At 43.0% G+C, this 18,244-nt stretch overlaps 1 protein-coding gene across 1 annotated transcript in view; it reads left to right on the top strand.

The window, feature by feature from the left end:
* The window catches only part of ttc28 (tetratricopeptide repeat domain 28), a 170,297-nt gene that overhangs the window by 73,692 nt on the left and 78,361 nt on the right, over positions 1-18,244 (top strand). Inside the window, exons 2-4 of the mRNA XM_042337666.1 lie at positions 8,732-8,879; positions 9,941-10,213; positions 14,459-14,589. Of these exons, the coding sequence (XP_042193600.1) occupies positions 8,732-8,879; positions 9,941-10,213; positions 14,459-14,589 (552 nt within the window). The remainder of the gene's footprint in view (positions 1-8,731; positions 8,880-9,940; positions 10,214-14,458; positions 14,590-18,244) is intronic.

Genomic DNA, 18,244 nt, shown 5'->3' with positions numbered 1-18,244 from the left:
CATTATCCATGTTTGGCACAGAGCAGTCCCAGGTCAAATTTAAATACAGGATAAACCTCCCTTAAACTTGCCCCAATCTCAGAACTGCGCTAGTGAGTTTTTCCATTTCCCATATTAACCATCCATGTGGCCTCTCTGAGAGAGTGCCAATTAGTGTCAAATTATAGGCAGTTTGTGCTTTGCACTCACTCTGAACTGTGCTGAGAATGTCCCAAATTTATTTCACAGGAATTTTACAGCTGACAAGGGGGGATTTTCATCCTGTTAGTCTGGACTGAATCCAAATCCAGGTCTCTGAGGTAGAAAGAAATCTTGGTTACAATGGCATTGTGTATTGCGGCTTTGGTCTACTGTGTGCCATGGAACGGGATCACTCGGCTTTCTCTCTCTGCAAAGCCATTTCCCTCTGGGGTGTTGCTGAGCAGAGGGGCCAGGTGCTTCGAGACAGGAGGTGATGGAAAATCCGACGTAGGGACGTGCACTTTGTGCTGCTGTTGCACCTCACCATCCTGACCTCCCTTGGAAACTGAACCGACTTTTAAACCATTTTCCACACGTATCCAAAGCAGACTGCAGCAAATGGAGTCATCAATGCTGTTCCGAAAACTGAATTACCTATGAATTTAATGTTGCGTTCAGTAGAACAGGCTGAAAAGGAGACATTATTCATGAGTATAATTGGCTGCGTGCATGATGTGATCTGTTCTGTATAGCACAGAATATACATTAGACACACTCCTGTGATTGTGAGGGGGGGAGGTTAAGGGTTGATATCAAAAATGGATATGAATGATTCCTGAACAGTTTCTGAATTCTAGTCATGCTGTTTGCACATCTCATGATCCAACTATCATTCTGATATTGGTATGCATTTGTGTTGTGTTTAATAAGCAAGGGTGGGTGGAGACATGGGACAATAAGGCAATGTAGAAACGACCTTAAAACTCGCATTTAATGATCTCTCCCGGGTTCCCAGTAAAATACTTAGCTTTACATCCGTCAGCCTCGGGTCAGTCTCCCAGTGTTGTTTTTGGGGGCCCAAAAAAAATTAAGAATGAAAAGACTTAACACAATCAGTGCTTTGTTGCAAAGTGGCTGCAGAATGCTGCGGTGTGTGTGGATAGCCCGCCTGCCTTCCCATGCCTAAACCTTCAGCTGTTTCCACACAATGCAGAGAGTGTGACAGAATTGATTGTTCTCTTCCGCTTTTCGCCCTGATTGAAATTGGTTGTTGGTGAAAGACCGAATCTTACTCATTGAGGGAAACTGGGATCACGCTGTTTCAGCACCTATCTGGGAGCGCTTGTGTTGAGATTAACTGAGAGTCAGTTATGGGATCAGGGATAATTGTGTAATTGCAAGATGACGGATATGCGACGTATCCCTGAATGATCTCCAATGATCCGGGGCCCAGATATGTGGGAGAGGGCACTGTTGACAGAGCAGTTGCAGCAGTTGGTGTCGTATCATGGGATTTCACAAACTAACGTGAGTTGGAATGTCAAACACCAACAGCCAGTCTTTGAATCGGTGCCCTTCCTGCTCGCTTCCATCATTCTTTTTTTCATCTTCCAATTTGCACCTCGAATAGTTTATTTTTCTGTGCGGTACGCGGCGCGCGCAGCTCCAGCACGGTTCACGCTCTCTCGGGGACCATTGATGCTCCATATGCGGTGACGAATAACTGTCACAGTCGCTGTGATTTGCCAAACGTGCAGTATAAAAGCATCATAATTAACGGACCGTTGCATTGCATTGCATTCCGCGGCTGCAGTAAAACGGTGAAGGATGTGGAGCGTACTTGCTTTTCAGCCTGTCTTGGGCCGGTTTGGGTTGCTGTTTGCTCTACCTGTGTGTGTTTTTTTTTGAAAGATACTGCGCGAAAATATTGTTGCCGTGCACTGCCAGTATCAGGGAAATGTAAAATTCTTACTTGCCATTCCGGTCTTGTTTTCTAATTGACGACTGACAGAGGTTAGGAGCGCCGACCTTGTATGGATTATGAGGAGCCATTTTTATTAAGTATTGCATCATTTCTTATAAGCATCTTTCCAAAAATAATGGGACAGCTGCCAGGCACTATTTGTAATCCGATACACCATGAGGTCTGAGGAGAGTGGGAGAGTGCATGATTCCATTCTCAGGGATTGGGAATGTGTTTCTACCCCACGTTAACTGAATCTGGCAGCAGCAATCTGTACAGAAAAATGAAACCAGTCAAGGGAACAGCACAACTGTGTTGTGTGTGATATTTTGCAGTCTCGGTTGTCTTGACAACAGCTCCATGAAACAAAATGGGAACGTGTGAAAAGCAGGCTCTAATTTTTTTTATATATAAATGTCACCTTTTTAATATAAACTGTTATATTAATTCTTCCTCGGTGCGGCTGCGGGTAAATGCCACACCATTTAGGTACTGAGCCACGTAAGAAACGCTAGACGAAGAAAGACCAAGGTCCATCTAGTTCGCCTTCCGCCTTCCTGGTGGTCGCCTGCACATATGTCCCGAACTACTTATGTGCAATATCCCATAATATTATACCATAAAGTACTATCTTTGATCCCTGGTCTTGCTTTAACTAGCTGGTGCCCAGTTCGAATTGGCTGGGGGGGGGGGGGCAGGTAGGGTTCCGATGCTCAATATCTTTAGTATGACTGACAGCAATGGCCCTCTGATACACCTTTCCTAACTGCACTTGGCCCCATTCCCTCCCGCTCTCTGGATAAGCACCTTGCCTCGTTGGCCCTTCTCCCCGCTGAGCCGGACGAGAGTAGGAAGCCTGACCTTTGGGGAATTCAGGCACGAGTTCTCTCTGCCTCCTACCCGTGCTTAGCCACACGAGCTGGCAGGCTGCCCCACGTGCCAGTCAGCGGATGTATCCTTCATACCATTAGTGGCATTGAATCATTAGTCCCATAACAATTAAAAAACCATTTCATTATTTGAATTACTGAAGCTTCAATTGTGGTTGGTGATTGTAAATTGCACTCAAACTCCCGAGCTTGACAGACGCGGTCACAAAAAGCCTATTGTCATGCGGTTAAAGGAATTTCAAATAAATAAATAATGTAATTTATAGAAAAAAANCACAAGGCTTCTCACCTCTCATTAATTGTAATTTGTGGATTATGAGAAAATTCCATTCTCAATACATGAAGGGACGAAAATCTAATTACACTGCCATCGGACGTCACACAGAAATTTATAGTTTACTGTTCTATAAAAGGTGGTGATGATTCTTCATCACTGCAGTTTGATAATAGTACACATTTGTGTGAAGTTTAATTAACATTAAGCATTGTTTTCTGCCATGAAGCCTTATGCGGTTCAGTGCTCGCACATTTATACTCACCAATTCAATAAATGGTTTGATAATAAACTTCATTAGCAATAGGTTCATAATCAAGATTAACCCATAAAGACTGAAATGTAATATTCATGTACATGAATTCTCAGTGTTGCGTCAGATCTGACTCCTATCTTCACTTCATGGCCGGTTTACTTAGAGGAGTAGCTACTATAATGAGGAATATCGTTGCATATTAATTACAGTCATATTCCATCTCACTGTTACAGAAGACGTCTCATTAATCCCTTTGGACATTGTTTTAGCAATATTCAAGATATATTTTGCTGGAGATAGACTTAGACTGTTGTATTAAAAGATGTGTTGTGAATTGTGAGGGGGGCAGAAATGATGACAAGAAAGAAAAACACTCTGTCTGTTGTGTGGTGAAGCTACAAAGAGATGGATATGACAGCAGCTCCAGCAAATGAGGTGTTGCAGAGTTCTTAGTGCATTTTATGAGTCTCTGGGCACTGTGACTGCAAGTAATGTGATGTTCAGAATAAGATGCTTCAACATTTTGGTGGTGCTTCTTGGTTTATTGTTTATGGTCATTGTGAGGAGCGAGGAGTATTTATATGTGTGCGGGCACATTGAGATGTGTGTGTATTAGAAGAATATGACAATCACTGAAATTCTACTTCATCTTTTTAAAGCGTATGGAGTTTCCCTTTTTATGGGAAAGGTGCTGATAAATGTAACGTGTTGGTACAATACGAGTGTGTGTTTGTCTTGTGTTAGTCCATACCTATGTGTGCATATGCACAGTGTGCTTGCCTGTGTCGCTTACAAAAAATGCAGTCATTACCCCTTACAGTGTTCCTGTGAAGTTCTTTGAGGCATCCTTCCGACTTGACAGATGCTATATCAAATCTAAGAATTATTTTGCCTGAGCGTATGTGACATTTCCTTGCGGAGTACATACAGGGAAGAAGGGGATTATTCCTTGTGGCGGTTAGCCATTACCTTGTCCTATTTACTAGATTTTAAAATAGAAAGGTTTCAGATAATAATAATAATCCTTGCATTTGCTACAGCGCCTTATCATGTCTTTGAGACGTCTTGAAGCGTGTTACTGTATAGTGATTACTGTAATCACTGTAAAGTGATTTGGCTGTATATTTTGTGGGCGAAATGCGGCAACCACGACTGTTTGTGGGACACTGCTGTGCACAATTGGCTGCCGCATTTCGCCCACAAGCACACAGTTAATTCACTTTACAGTATATTCCGTGAAGAGCTTTGAGACGTCTCAAAGATGTGAAAAGCGCTATATCAAATGCAAGGATTATTATTATTATTTGTATAACTAATTGGGTACACAGCAGGTGAAGCGAATATACCAACTTTAGTTACAACCTAAAATCTAAAAGTGGTGTTGACACAGTATGTTACAGATTTAAATTAAAACTTGACAAGTGATTTACCTTCTATCAACTGAATGCTTCTAAACACAGCAGCAGAAGAATATTCCTCCTCTAAACCCGCCAAAGTTACTTCTAGCTTTTCTTCTCTCCAGGGTTTCATCTCTGAGTTTGGTTCTCTATGTCACATATACAGAATTTAGATCCTCCTCCTGAACACATTTCCTTTGACTAGTTGAGCTTGGATATTCAGTTATTTTGTCTGCAAGCAGAAAGCACTGGACTGTTCTTCTTATCTGGTACTGACGTTGACACCAAGGTTTTCTTTCTCAAGCCTGGACCTTACTTTGACTTCCAATGAGATTTTCAATAAGTAGCTTCTTAATAATAGCAGAATTCTCCCTGGTGTAATGCAATTCCTACATCCAGGTGACTTCTGTGTCAATGGCTGAACACTTCATAAATGTGAAGGGATGTCTGCAGTGAAACTAAAGACTAATTATATTTCTTCAATATTTGCACGGAAAACTCGTGTGTAAAGGGCTCGAATCCTGGAAAATGTCTGGTTCTCAGCATTGATCTTGCCAGACATCACTGTGCCAAGGGCATGTTGCCCAAACTTTTTTTTGTTTTAAGATTTGAACTCGCATTGAAGCTGACACTCCAATGAAGTGAGCGACCAATTTTATTTGGGAAATTGTTGGCCAAGACACTGGGAGAAACTTTCTTCTCTTTTTGAATAGCACAATGGGATCTTTAACGTCCACCTCAATAGGCAGACGGGACCTTGGGTTAACGTTTCATCTCAAGGATGGCATCTCCAACATTGCAACACCCCTCCCCCCCCACCCCTGGGCACTGCATTGGAATGCCAGTTAGCGTATGTGAGTTCAAGCCCTGACGTGGGGTTTAAACCCACAACCTTCTGACCTAGAGGCGAGAGTGCTGGGACTGAGCCAGGCTAACGTACATTTTTCCCATTCAACCATTAATCTGACAAAGTACATAAGTGATCAATGAGCTCCTTATTCCCGCCCTGACAAGATAAATCTGTGTGGATCAGTAACAGCCTACAGCACACTTCAGATAACTAATGATCAGTAACTCTTCCGAACGGCCTGCCCTTTCTATTAACTGTGCCCAGATCAGCATCCAATACAATAGTAATAATTCTTGCTTTTGATATAGCGCTTTTCACGTCTTCTAGACGTCTCAAAGTGCTTCACAGAATATAATGTAAAGTGAATTAATTGTGTATTTGTGACCGAAACGCGGCAGCCAATTGCGCACAACAGTGTCCCACAAACGGTCATGGATTGAAGTGATCAATTTATTAGTTTTTTCTTGAAGGCTTATTATCAGGCATGTGGAGTAAGGAAACTTGCCCAAGGTTTCTCCTTGCTGGGAATCAAACCCAGGTCTCTCGCGAGGTGAGTGCGCTAGCAACTGAGCTACAGGACTCCATATCATTTCAGGGTTATAAAGTGTGCAACTGTGCCAGTGCCAGTCTGGTTAAAGGTCTTATTTGGAAAACATGAGACATTTCCTCCTCTGAAAGGGTACCAGAGACTGTAGTACCAAAAAATATAGTGAATTTACTTTACAGTATATTCTGTGAAATGCTTTGAGACGTTTCGAAGATGTGATAAGGTGCTATATCAAATGTAAGCATTATGATTATTATTATTCAATAGGCATCACTGAGAATCTGTTTCTGGACTGGGAAGATGTGTAGCGATTGCTGCGCTGGATCATAAGAGTATTCTGCAGTTAGCATATGGATCAATCTGTTTAAACAGTGGAGGCTAGTCATGGAGAGATGTTTTATACACCCCCGGGTCACAGTGTAAGCTCAGTTTTACTGTAGAGTCTGTCTGTGTCTCTCTTCCACTATCTGTCAGTTTAAACCTCCTTTACAGCTCATTACAGTCTCTCACTGCTACTTACTGAGTGATGAAAAATCATGCTGAACATTAAAGGTCCAGCGGTTGAAGCAGAAATGGAGTGTAGATTTATTGAGGAGGAAACTCCAACCTCTAAACTCCCTTTATTGCCGGTGGGAATGAGAGGCTTTTGGAAAAAATACAAAATATTTATTTAAATATTTATCAAATGTAATATTGAAAGTCTAAGTTCTAAATGAAAATAGACCACTTGATTGAAGGATAGTGAGTGATGCTCTTCAATCAGCTCCCTGTTACACATGGCTGTTCCACTCCCACACATCACATCCATTTACTGCTGCTATGTTACAACAACAATAAAATGGCATTTGTATAGCGCCTTTCGTAGACAGAGGACGTCCCAAGGCACTGGACAGACAGTTTCGGACCCGAGTTGGGGGTCGGGGAGGGTGGAGGGCGGGGGGGAAGCAGAGAGATCAAAGGCACGGTTGAAGAGGAGGGTCTTGAGATGGGTCTTGACAGTGGCAAGGGAGGGGGTGAGGCTGAGGGACTGCGGGATGGAGTTCCAGAAGGTGGGGCAGAGTTACAGAAGATAAAACAGTGGCTTGCCATGAACAGCATGAACCTCTCCATTCAAATGAAGAGTACGTTAGTCCTTTGCTCCCGCTGATGCCCTTTGCTTTTGTGATTCTTGTCTTATGTTTATTCCTTACTCCCTCTACCCATCAGTAATAATAATAATTGGGTGACTCAATCCACGACTGTTTGTGGGACACTGTGCAATTGGCTGCTGGGTTTCGCCCACAAAACAAACACTCACTCCATTTACTGTGTATTCTGTGAAGTGCTTTGAGACACCTCAAAGATGTGATAAGACGCTATATCAAATGCAAGGATTATTATTATTATCAGCGGCTATGCCCTCTGCTCTCTGAAGCTCCCTCTTCAATTCGCTTCTTCTTGCCCTTTTCCGTCTGCTTTAAAAAGCCTCTTTAAAAAAAAATTATTTTATTGACCGTGCCTTTGGCCAACACCCTTAAATTTCCCCATCCTTTGTCCCTTACTTGGTGATTCCCATTGCCTTTATAAAGAATTTTCAAATTTACCCTTGCAAAGAATTACTGGATAGGCAGGTCGCAGTGTTAAGTGCAAATTGTATGTTGACCTTATTTCCAGACATGGGAGCGAGACGTAGTTGTGCTCTCAGGGTAACAAAGGCGAATACATGTTGTAAACTGTATCAAGAGCAAAAAAACTACATAAGACTGATATTGATATTTCAGGTTGGTGGCAGCAGTGCGCCAACGTACTCCATATCATTGCAGCAGTACTTAGTGACACCGTTATATCAGTTAATTACAGTGATCGCCCGGTATTAAAGCTGGCTGTTGGCTTCCCAGCTGCACTCAGCAGATAACACCCGTGTGACAGACATGTTAGTGAGGCCAGCAATCACCGTCCTGTGAAACTCGGGCAGTGCAGATAATTGTGGATGCTGGTGAGATGCTGAGTGTACATTTCACCCACAATACCTTGTAAGCAACGTGTTTAAATCATTTGGGATGTTTCAAATTTTCATCACTTCTTTTTCCTTCTTCGGGAAACTGGTGATGCACCCAGTATGATCAGGGTCAGCTCTGGAGCGAGAGTGAGTGTGAGACAGAGGGAAAGGTTCCTGTTCCTTGGGATATCTGGATTGGATTTCCGGGAGTGTGGGGTGTGGGGGCAACACTGAGCCGTTCACAGCCATTTTTATTAATTAGTAATAATTATAGCGGATTGGTTTTCTGAGGGTAATAATCCCTTCAAAAAAAATATACAGTATATAAACAATGATTTGGTCACTCAATCACGACTGTTTGTGGGACGCTGCTGCACGCAATTGGCTTCCTCACTTCACCCACTCACCCCCCACCCCAAAATATACAGTCAATTCACTTACAGTATATTCTGTGTCTGTATATTCTATCAAATCAAGGATTTATTATTATTATAGTAAAACAATGTGACAGCAATAGGAATACCTGAACGTAGATAATGAAATAAATGGGAGACTGGAGTCCTTGGTGTGTGGGGAGAGCGTGGACTTACACTATCGTTGTTCTTTTTTACGCAGGCATACTTCCGACAGGGTGTTGCCCTCCAGTACCTGGGCCGCCATGCAGACTCGCTGGCTGCGTTTGCCTCTGGCCTGGCCCAGGATCCCAAGAGCTTACAGCTGCTAGTCGGGATGGTGGAGGCTGCCATGAAGTCTCCGCTCCGAGGTAAGATCTCACAATGCCCCCATTCCAACAGTTACTGATTCACTGGACAAACTGTTGCCAGCAATCATTTGGGGGCACTGGTTAACACTGGCTCTCTGCTACCATGACCAGTCTCTCTCTTTCACTCCTAGTCTGAGTTGACTTTGGCTCGCTGTCTGGGCTGAAGACCGCAGTGTCTGGCAGTAATGACGTCTCTGAGAGGACACTCCTTGCTTGGAATGCCTTGGTTATAAAAGGGTTTGATCCAGTAGTTTGCAAACCAACGTCAGGGAAATGGAGCTGTCACCGTGAAGACAGCAGCTTGTTCATGATCAATCTCCACACTTTCATGGAGTAACTTAGTCTCTGTTTTATGTGTCAGGCCTGTTTTATGTACGCAATTGGCTGCCCGCATTTTGCCCACAAAACATACAGGCAATTCACTTTACAGTATATTATGTGAAGCGCTTTGAGACGTCTCGAAGACGTGATAAGCCGCTGTATCAAATGCAAGGGTTTTTTTAATTATAGAACTGTGTGTTTCTGTGATCAAACCAATGTTGAATAACAAGCCCGGTGTTTTTTGGTTCACACGGTGAACGTTGCATCGTTTGCTTGCTGGATAGATAGGGCTTCAGGTCGGACTCTGTTTTTGCTTCAGTGCTTCCTGTTGTTCCCATGGTCCCTGTGCTGACATTCACCAAAGGATGTGAAGACTTATAATATTGACTGATATTTGGTCAGTTTATTTATCGTCAAGTAAATCCTTTGTGTTTCCTTCCCTTTGAAAACTCCACATACAATGCAGAATCCCAGGCAGCAAGGGTTAACCTGGGACCTGTCCTTGGCCTCCTATCAGCTGATGGGGATGTGTGAGAGAGTCTCAGGGCGTGCGAGAGGGTCTCGGGTGTGTGTGTGTGTGGGGAGGAATTGGCCGGTTGGTATTTGTGTGTGTGTGGGGCGGGGGTGTGGGATTGGCGTGTGGAGCGCGAGGTGATCATTTGTGTGAGGGGGTGGAGATCCCCGAGTGTAATTCAGTCACAATCTGTTTACTGACGAGTACGATCTGATTTTTGCCACAGAATCCTTGGAGCCGACTTACCAGAAATTACAGAAGATGAAGTTGGACAAGAGCCCGTTTGTGGTCGTGTCTGTCATTGGCCAGGAGCTGCTGACAGCCGGGCACCACAGTGCCTCAGTGGTCGTCCTGGAGGCTGCCTTGAAAATCGGGACATGCAGCTTGAAACTCCGTGGCTCAGTGTTCTCTGCCCTGAGCAGTGCTTACTGGGCTTTAGGGAACTCCGAGAAGAGCGTTGGCTACATGCAGCAGGACTTCGATGTAGCCAAAACTTTAGGTAAACCTGTAAGAACGGGTTTACCTGTTTAGCAATTGGGGATGGGAACAATACAAAATAGCACCTGATTCAAGCCAACAGATTAGACGCAGCCCTGATGATGGAGTACCGTGGGGGTGGCAGGAGGTCACTGCTTTGGATCCTCAGCTGTTCTTCACTGAGTTTGCTGGTTTCAACTGATCAAATCGGTCCCAGTCTTCCCTGGATTTAGAAGGACAAAACTAGCCAGGATTCTTATTGTTCATTCCTGTCTGCCAGTTCTCGCGGTGGATGCTAAAGATCCCATTGTCTTGTTCATAAACACATTTTACAGAATCTTTGAACATCCATCTGCAAAGATGGCTAGAACCTCAGTTTGATGGCTCAGCTGAAAAGTGGCATCTCAAAAAAAATCCAGTATTTCCTAATACTGCACTAAAGAATCAGCCTAGGATGTGAACTCAAGGGTAGATTATGGGGCTTGAACCCACATGCTTCTGCCCCAGAGACGAGGAAGAATGTGCGAGTGTGCATCTGCAAATGGAAGTGAAACTGTTGGCAATTAATTCATCGAGTCAGTTGTGAAAGTTTATTGGGGGCGGGAGGGAATTTGCCAGCCAGCAGATGTTTCCTGGGCAACAGCACAGGGTCCACTCTGTCACATTTGAGAAAAAGTGTCCAGAACACAGATCCAATTAGATTTTAAAAATCTGACACCAGTTTTACACAGTTGATCTGGCACAGAATTGCAGGCTGATGTCGCTCCTGCTGGCTGGATAATTGAGTGTATGTAATTTGTCTCTAAATTATGATTATTTTGAGATTGCATCTGGATGTAGATGATAGCTTTACAGAAATTTACAGGGAGAAGCAAACATTTCAGTTCTAGACCTTTGCTCTACATTTATTATCTCATTATTGCTGCCCAGAATCACACAGCTGTACTGAAGGTGTATATTACCAAAATAATAATAATTTGGTCACTCAATCCACGACTGTTTGCGGGACACACTGTACGCAATTGGCTACTGCGTTTTGCCCACAAAATATACAGTCAATTCACTCTACAGCATATTCTGTGAAGCTCTTTGAGATGTCTTCAAGATGTGATAAGGCGCTATATCAAATGCAAGGATTATTATTTTTTATTTTACTCACACCCAGCAAACCTGTTCAACTCAACTCATCTGCCGGTTGTCGCAGCTCTGCACAAATACTCACAGTACATTGAAACAGTTAACTAAATGGCCAACAGAGCTCTCTTTATTGTTCCTGAAAACCGGGGATTCATGTAGGAAATGGAGAAGAACTGATTCCCGGGTAACTCTGGCAAATCCGGCTCCAATTTCCATCGCAGTTCCATGCCAACATTTATTTTAAAATTTCTGGATGTGCTCCTGGCTGTAATTATACTGTCAGCCCTTCCTACCCTTGAAATTCTTCTGCCAGCATAAACAGAATCTGTGTTCAAACTGTGGGAGCCCCAAAGATCATCATTGGTCTAAGAGCTAGTAATCTTTTTGCAAAGTGTTTTGGAACAGTATTGCAGAAATTAAGCACTTGCATAAGTATTATAGCAGACGTGAGTGTAATGAAGACTTGTGCTCTGGCAAAGTCTTGTTCACCACGAGTTTCCATTCTCCATCATTCCACGTATCTGAACACTTCGATCAGATTCCAGTCTCAACCCCAAGTTCCATTATTTCTATATATTCTCTTAAGAGGTTAGATTTCTCCCTCTTCCGTTGACAAAAGTTCAGTCCAAACTTATAAATGATGCAGTTGAGACCCATTAGTTTTTTTTTATCCTGGAAATGCAAGAGAACCACCAACAGAACTGCTGTCAATCAAAAAACGTCCTCTACAATTGCATGCCTGAGTTGAATCTTAAAGAGCGACCATTAGAGATTTCCACCGCAAGCATGGATACCACTCTGAAACTTACAGAAAGATCCACTTACACAAAGTGAAGAATTGTACAGTGTCCAGCTTTTAAACCATTATAATGTTTAAAGGCCACCAGTAATTGGCTCCATCTGTCAAAAAAACATCCTGTGCAAGTTTCCACTCTGAAGACTTTTTTTTGACATTTCCAATCTCAGTACTGCCCATATTAAATTTAAACGTTACACTAAAATTTTAAGTGAACCGCCTGGCTCAGGAACCGGATTACCAAGACTGCCACAGATGGCGGGCTTGATTCTGTTGCCAAATATGTCACCTTGGAGCACGTTCAGCTCCGAGGAGATCTGGAGCTCCAATGCCTGGCCCTGATCTGTCCACCTTAAGCATCTTGCACTGCATGAACCATCCGACTATCCCGATTAGATTCCAGACTGGATCTAATTCTGTATATAAATTATCCAAAAACCCAGATGAGATTTTAGTGTGTAATTCACCTCCAGTATTCTCTACCTCTCTCGGATCAATAATGATATATAAATAAAACTCATTTTGTCAGTCTTCCAAAGCCCTTTTGCAGTGGTTAAGTGAACATTGAGTTAAGCTGATATTGACTAAACGTGGATTCAACAAAGACTGCAAAGACAAGGCTGAAATGAACTAAATTGAAAAGTGATGAAAATCCTCTTGATAACGGGAGTGGACAGGAAGAGGAGAATTTACTGGGAAGTAATTCCCTGTGTTTTACTGGGATTGTCTAGATTAGTCTTGGGATCTATACAGAGCTCTTATTTGCTTATTTAACTCCATTCAGTAATGATTCAAGGCATTAAATGTGATTTCAGTGTTTCGAAACTTGTAGGGACTGAAATTGCTTATTGCTGATGGGCAACTCAACGGCTGATTATAGCCCCAGTCCCAAAAGGTCTAAGCGAATCCCAATTGTTTGACATAGAATTTGTGACTCTGGAGGCAGCGAGGCTAAATACATTCCTGTCTGAAATGCATTCCATGATGGTTGACGATATTTGGAAAGAAAGGGAGTTCAGAACTGATCATTAAGGCAATCTGTGGAGGTTATAAACTGCGATTATTCCACGCAGTCAGTTTAATTTAAATAAACACAAAATATAGTTACTGTTTCATTCATTCCAATACACAGGGCTCTTCCAGTTAACTCTGTATTCGTCCAGTTTGGGTGAGGAGTTGGAAGGAGGGAAAAGCCAGGCAAGATTGGGGAAAGTAGGGGCAAAACGATCTGGAGAATGAATGCTCATTGAGTTCTGTGCTTCACATACTGATTGTTTCAATGGAGGAATAGGTACCTCACAAGAGAGGCCTGTTAAAATGTGGTTGCTTTATAAACAGTAATATTTAAACATGCTTGAGAAACAATTCCTTGCATTTGATATATCCTGTGCAGGATGAGAAAGAATGTTGAGTACTCGGCATTGTACTACTGCCCTCCGGAGTTGACCTGTTCAAGGACATCCCTCCTGGACTAACTGGAAACGCATTAACTTGGAGATGTCGAGGATGCTTCTGATATTCATAAAACTTAATATGCGCTGTGCATTCAGTGCCACATCTGGAGTTTTGCTCTTGAGTTCAGTCATGTTTTGCATATTATACGCTCAACCCACTGATTAAAAAAAATAATCCTTGCATTTGCCATTTCACCAATAGGGAGGATGTCTCAAAGTGCTTCGTATGAACTACTGTAGTAACCCTGTATCTTGTAGGTGAATGTGACAGCCCATTTGCTCACAGCAATGTCCCGCAAACAGCCTTGAAGTGAATGAGGGATTGCTGGCCAGGATACAGGGGAAAACTCCTTGAATAGTGCCATGGGATCTTTAACGTCCGTCCACCTGAACAGGCCGATGGACCTCGATTTAAAGGGTGGCAGCTCTGATAATAAAGCGCTTGCCACAGCGTTGTATTGGTGACAGCCTAGACTATGGAGTTCAAAGTCCCAACATGGGGCTTGAACCTACCACCTACTGACTGTGATGTGAGTGCTGCCAGCTGAGCCAAGCTGACACCATCCAACAGATGATTTCATGTGAAAACAACAACAACAAATTACTTTTGTACAGCACCTTTCATGTCAGGAGGACATCCCAAAGCGCTGGACAGTCAGGGATCCGCACCTGAGCTGATGGTTGGGATCAGGAGGGATGGAGAGTGGGTAGGAGGGTGACCGAAGGCACGATCGAAGAGGAGGGTCTTGAGGCGGGTCTTGAAAGGGGCAAGGGAGGAGCGAGGCGATGCAGAGGAACTGTGGCATGGAGTTCCAGAGGGTGGGAAAGGGGGGGTGAAGGCCCTCCCGCCAATGATTGTTTTCCGTTCCCCTTTTCTCAGGTGACCACACGGGCGAGTGCAGAGCACATGGCAACCTGGGATCGGCATTCTTCACCAGCGGTAACTACCGAGAGGCCCTTAACAACCACCGCCTCCAGCTTGTGCTGGCCATGAAACTAAAGGATCGTGAGGTGAGACCTACCGTTCCTTGTCCATGCTGAACCAATCATCAATGCCTTTGACTCCCACCTTGCATGCCTTCTGACAACACTTTACGCAAGGTCTTTGTGCATTTCTGTCCTTCTGCTCCAAATCGTTCATCAACTTACAACCTCAACCCAATGAACTACAATATTTCACTCCCAACTGGTAGATGAGTTTGGATATTGATCGCAGCTGAAATTTACAACTGGGATAAGGCTTTTGTACACCTCTTGAGCATGTTTCCCAGGCAGCAGCAGTGTCCGATGAGCCTCAGGAAAATGGGTCAAAGCTGGAAAAATAGGTGGAGAGGAAATGAGGAATGAGTGGTTCAAAAAATCCGACTCCAATATTTCTACAAATACTAAATATTTCTGCCCAGTATGTAAACTTCTGAACGCAGACGAGTTGCGTTTTGTAAGCAGGTGCCACTGCCCTGATGGGCCGATCCATTGAGTATCAGATTAAATACAGGAAGTGTATTTGAAGCTTTGGAAATTAGCTTCTAAATGAGCCGTGTTATTGTTGGAACAAGTTTTCCTACGTTCCTGTTTGGTCGTAAGAAAGGACAAAGCAGAAGATGTAATACACATTTTAGGGAGAACCTAATACTTTGCAGTGGTGAGGTAATGCATTTATAAGGTTGTTCCTGAGGAGAAATTTTCCGTACGTGAAATTGCACAAAGGGAGTATTTGGTTTGCATCAGTTGAAAGTAATTAAGAGGAGCAGGTCCAGTAGTAGTATTATTGTAAGCAGAACTGGGATGGATCTCCGGTCAAGACGTTCCAATGGAACATTTGACCCCAAGGCAAAGCTGACGGTCTTCAGAAGTCAGGAAATGACGTGATTGCAGCTATGCAATACTTACAGAGAGAGTGGTATTTGGGGAGGGAGGATGTTTACAAACGTAATGGAGGGTGTTGATGCTTGCAACTGGTAATGGATTTCACAGTAGTTATAGATGCAAGCTTTGCAAGCAAGAGACCTGAGTTCAATTCCAGGCAGAGGGCGAAACCTTGGGCAAGTTTCCTTACTCCACACAGAGCCTAATAATAATCCCTCCAAAACCAAAAACAATAATAAATTGGTCATTTTCAATCTACGACTGTTTGTGGGACATTGCTGTGCGCAATTGGCTGCCGCGTTTGCCCACAAATATACAGTCAATTCACTTTACAGTGTGTTCTGTGAAGTGCTTTGGGACGTCCTCCCGACGTGAAAAGCGCTATATCAAATGCAAGGATTATTATTATTATAGATGTGAGGGGAATAGTGACATGGTGTAATAATGGCAGGAATGGGATGCAGCGTTAAATTCCTCATATTGCATTGACATTACCTCTCAATTTGGAGCACAGAGAGAGAGAGAGAGTGTGTGTGTTCAATGCTATTGGTAGTTCTGTGGCTTTCGTAAGAGCAAGATTGCAGAATTAATTGATACCTGAATTCTCTGCTTATTCAACCTGTTTCAGCAGAATGTTTTGCTTTTCCTAAGTAGCTTCTTAATAATCAGATAATATTTCACATAATCCAGCATAAAGGTTGAACATTCATCTTCAGTACTACAGTGAAATGTAATTGTCATCAGAATTTTGGGAGTTCCCGCCCAGTTGATTGAGTTCTCATGCGCCATCTGTGTACACATACAAAACGCACCCACTGACACACTCAACCTTTGAAGAGAGATCACTGAATAGTCTTCGTGAGCAGCAACAAAAAAGGTGAGAAAGCAGTTCCGCTCGGAATCAGCGTATGTGGGCATGTTGCCAGGCAGAGGGAAAACTAACACTGGTGACAGATGAGGAGGAAATGCCAGCCACCACTGGTTCTCGAGCTGTTTGTGCAGCGTGTGAAACCTGCACGTCTCGTGGAATATTAATCACTGCTAATCACACCAGTTCCCAGTGTCGCTGCAGTGTCACATTACTGACTCTGCAGGAACCCGACTTTGGTTCCTACTTATGGAAGGTAAACAGAGGCTGATTTTGGAGTAGTGCTGGTTTCTACAACTTCTTGCCCCTCAAACCCGGCGATGTTAATCCAAGGCATTCGAACGCCAAGTCAGATGGTTGAAATATGTGAATCAAGAAGCCTGTAACCCGCATCTTTCATTCCACTTTTGAACATTCTGTGGTGTTGGGGAGGCTAGTTCTGTGCAGGTTTTCCCATTAGCATATGCAATGTTACAGTGTCGGCCAGATGTTAGGAATTCTGTCACCATGCACTTTATTGTTGTTGGCTCTGGTACCACAATGACAGATGCTGATGCCAATGGGGGGTTGATGGAACTCCTCAGGATGTGGTTTTAGGAGGGATGGAGAAGCACAATGCAGAATAAGTGAAGTGTCATCAAGCTTTCTGGATGAATTGAATCTTTGGCTCTAACAGCAACATCCCAATGTTTATTAAATGCTCACTGACTCCTCTCTCTGGATGGACTGGCTTCTTGTGATTACATTGATGTATGATGGTCTCCTAGTAACAAAGAGTTTTATTTCTCCAGTAATTACAGAATGGATCACCACCACAAGCCCTCATTAAATTACTAAAATACTCCTAGAGGGCTTTTGATGGAAAGCAATTTGCTTGTTACCACATTTTCAAGGGTTATTTGTAATTTTAAATAAAAAGTGAAATGATGAAGGATTTCATGGACTGTCTGTTTAGTCTCCATGGAGGCTAATTTGCCAGTATTTAAATATACTGCACAAAATTAGACACTAAACATTGGGTATTTTGTGGGCTAGTATGGTTTATAATTCTGCATTTAATCACATTTCTTGCCATAAAAATGAACATGAATTTAACGTGGACATGCTTTCCCCTCAGTAGATATGTTTGTGTGCGGCGTGGGAAATGGTGTTCTGCCACAAGATGCTTATTTGAACCAAAGTAGCATCGCATCCCATTCATAAGTTCCATCTTCAAATGTTATTTTACCCATTCCAATGAGAGAGGCTTGTAGCCATATCTGGGTCAGAAGGTTGTGGGCGTAAGCCCCATGTCTGCTCGTAAGCTCATAGTCTAAGGTCACATTCCTGTGCATTGTTGAAAGCCCCAGCCTTCAGATGAGACATTATACCAAGGTCCCTTTGCTATAAAACGATGGGAAAAGAGTGAAACAACAAGAAGATTACATTTGTATAGCGCCTTTCGCGTTACGAGGATGTCCCAAAGAGCAGAGAGCTAGGGTTAATATTTTATAAATAGGATTTTAAAAAAATGGGGTAATACTTGACCTGTGTAAATCAATAGTTTCAAGTGGGTTATTGTGTCTAGTTCTGGTATATCCCTGCTATGGAAGAAATGCGAGGGCCACAGAGAAGGAGTAGAGGAAGGAGATTCACTGGGATGATACCAAGGATGAGAAGGTTTACAAGCAAGAAACTGGAGGAACTGAGGCTATTTTCCCTAGAACAGATAGCATTGAGAGGAGTCCAAAGAGAGAGTTTTAATATGATGAAGGGTTTTTTGATAACAAACGGAAATAAATTATTTCCACTGGTTGGTGAGTCGGTAATTAGTCGGTAACACTCCTACTGTTTGGTTGATTACTTCAGTAAAGACTCAATGGAGTAGGGGATATAGAATGGCACTGAATTGAAAATTGGTTTAAAACTGGACATTTTTCACACTTGATAATA

Source organism: Callorhinchus milii, unplaced genomic scaffold (genome assembly GCF_018977255.1).
Source record: "Callorhinchus milii isolate IMCB2004 unplaced genomic scaffold, IMCB_Cmil_1.0 Scaffold8, whole genome shotgun sequence".
Classification (NCBI taxonomy): domain Eukaryota; kingdom Metazoa; phylum Chordata; class Chondrichthyes; order Chimaeriformes; family Callorhinchidae; genus Callorhinchus; species Callorhinchus milii.
This window is presented reverse-complemented; position numbering and strand designations above follow the sequence as displayed.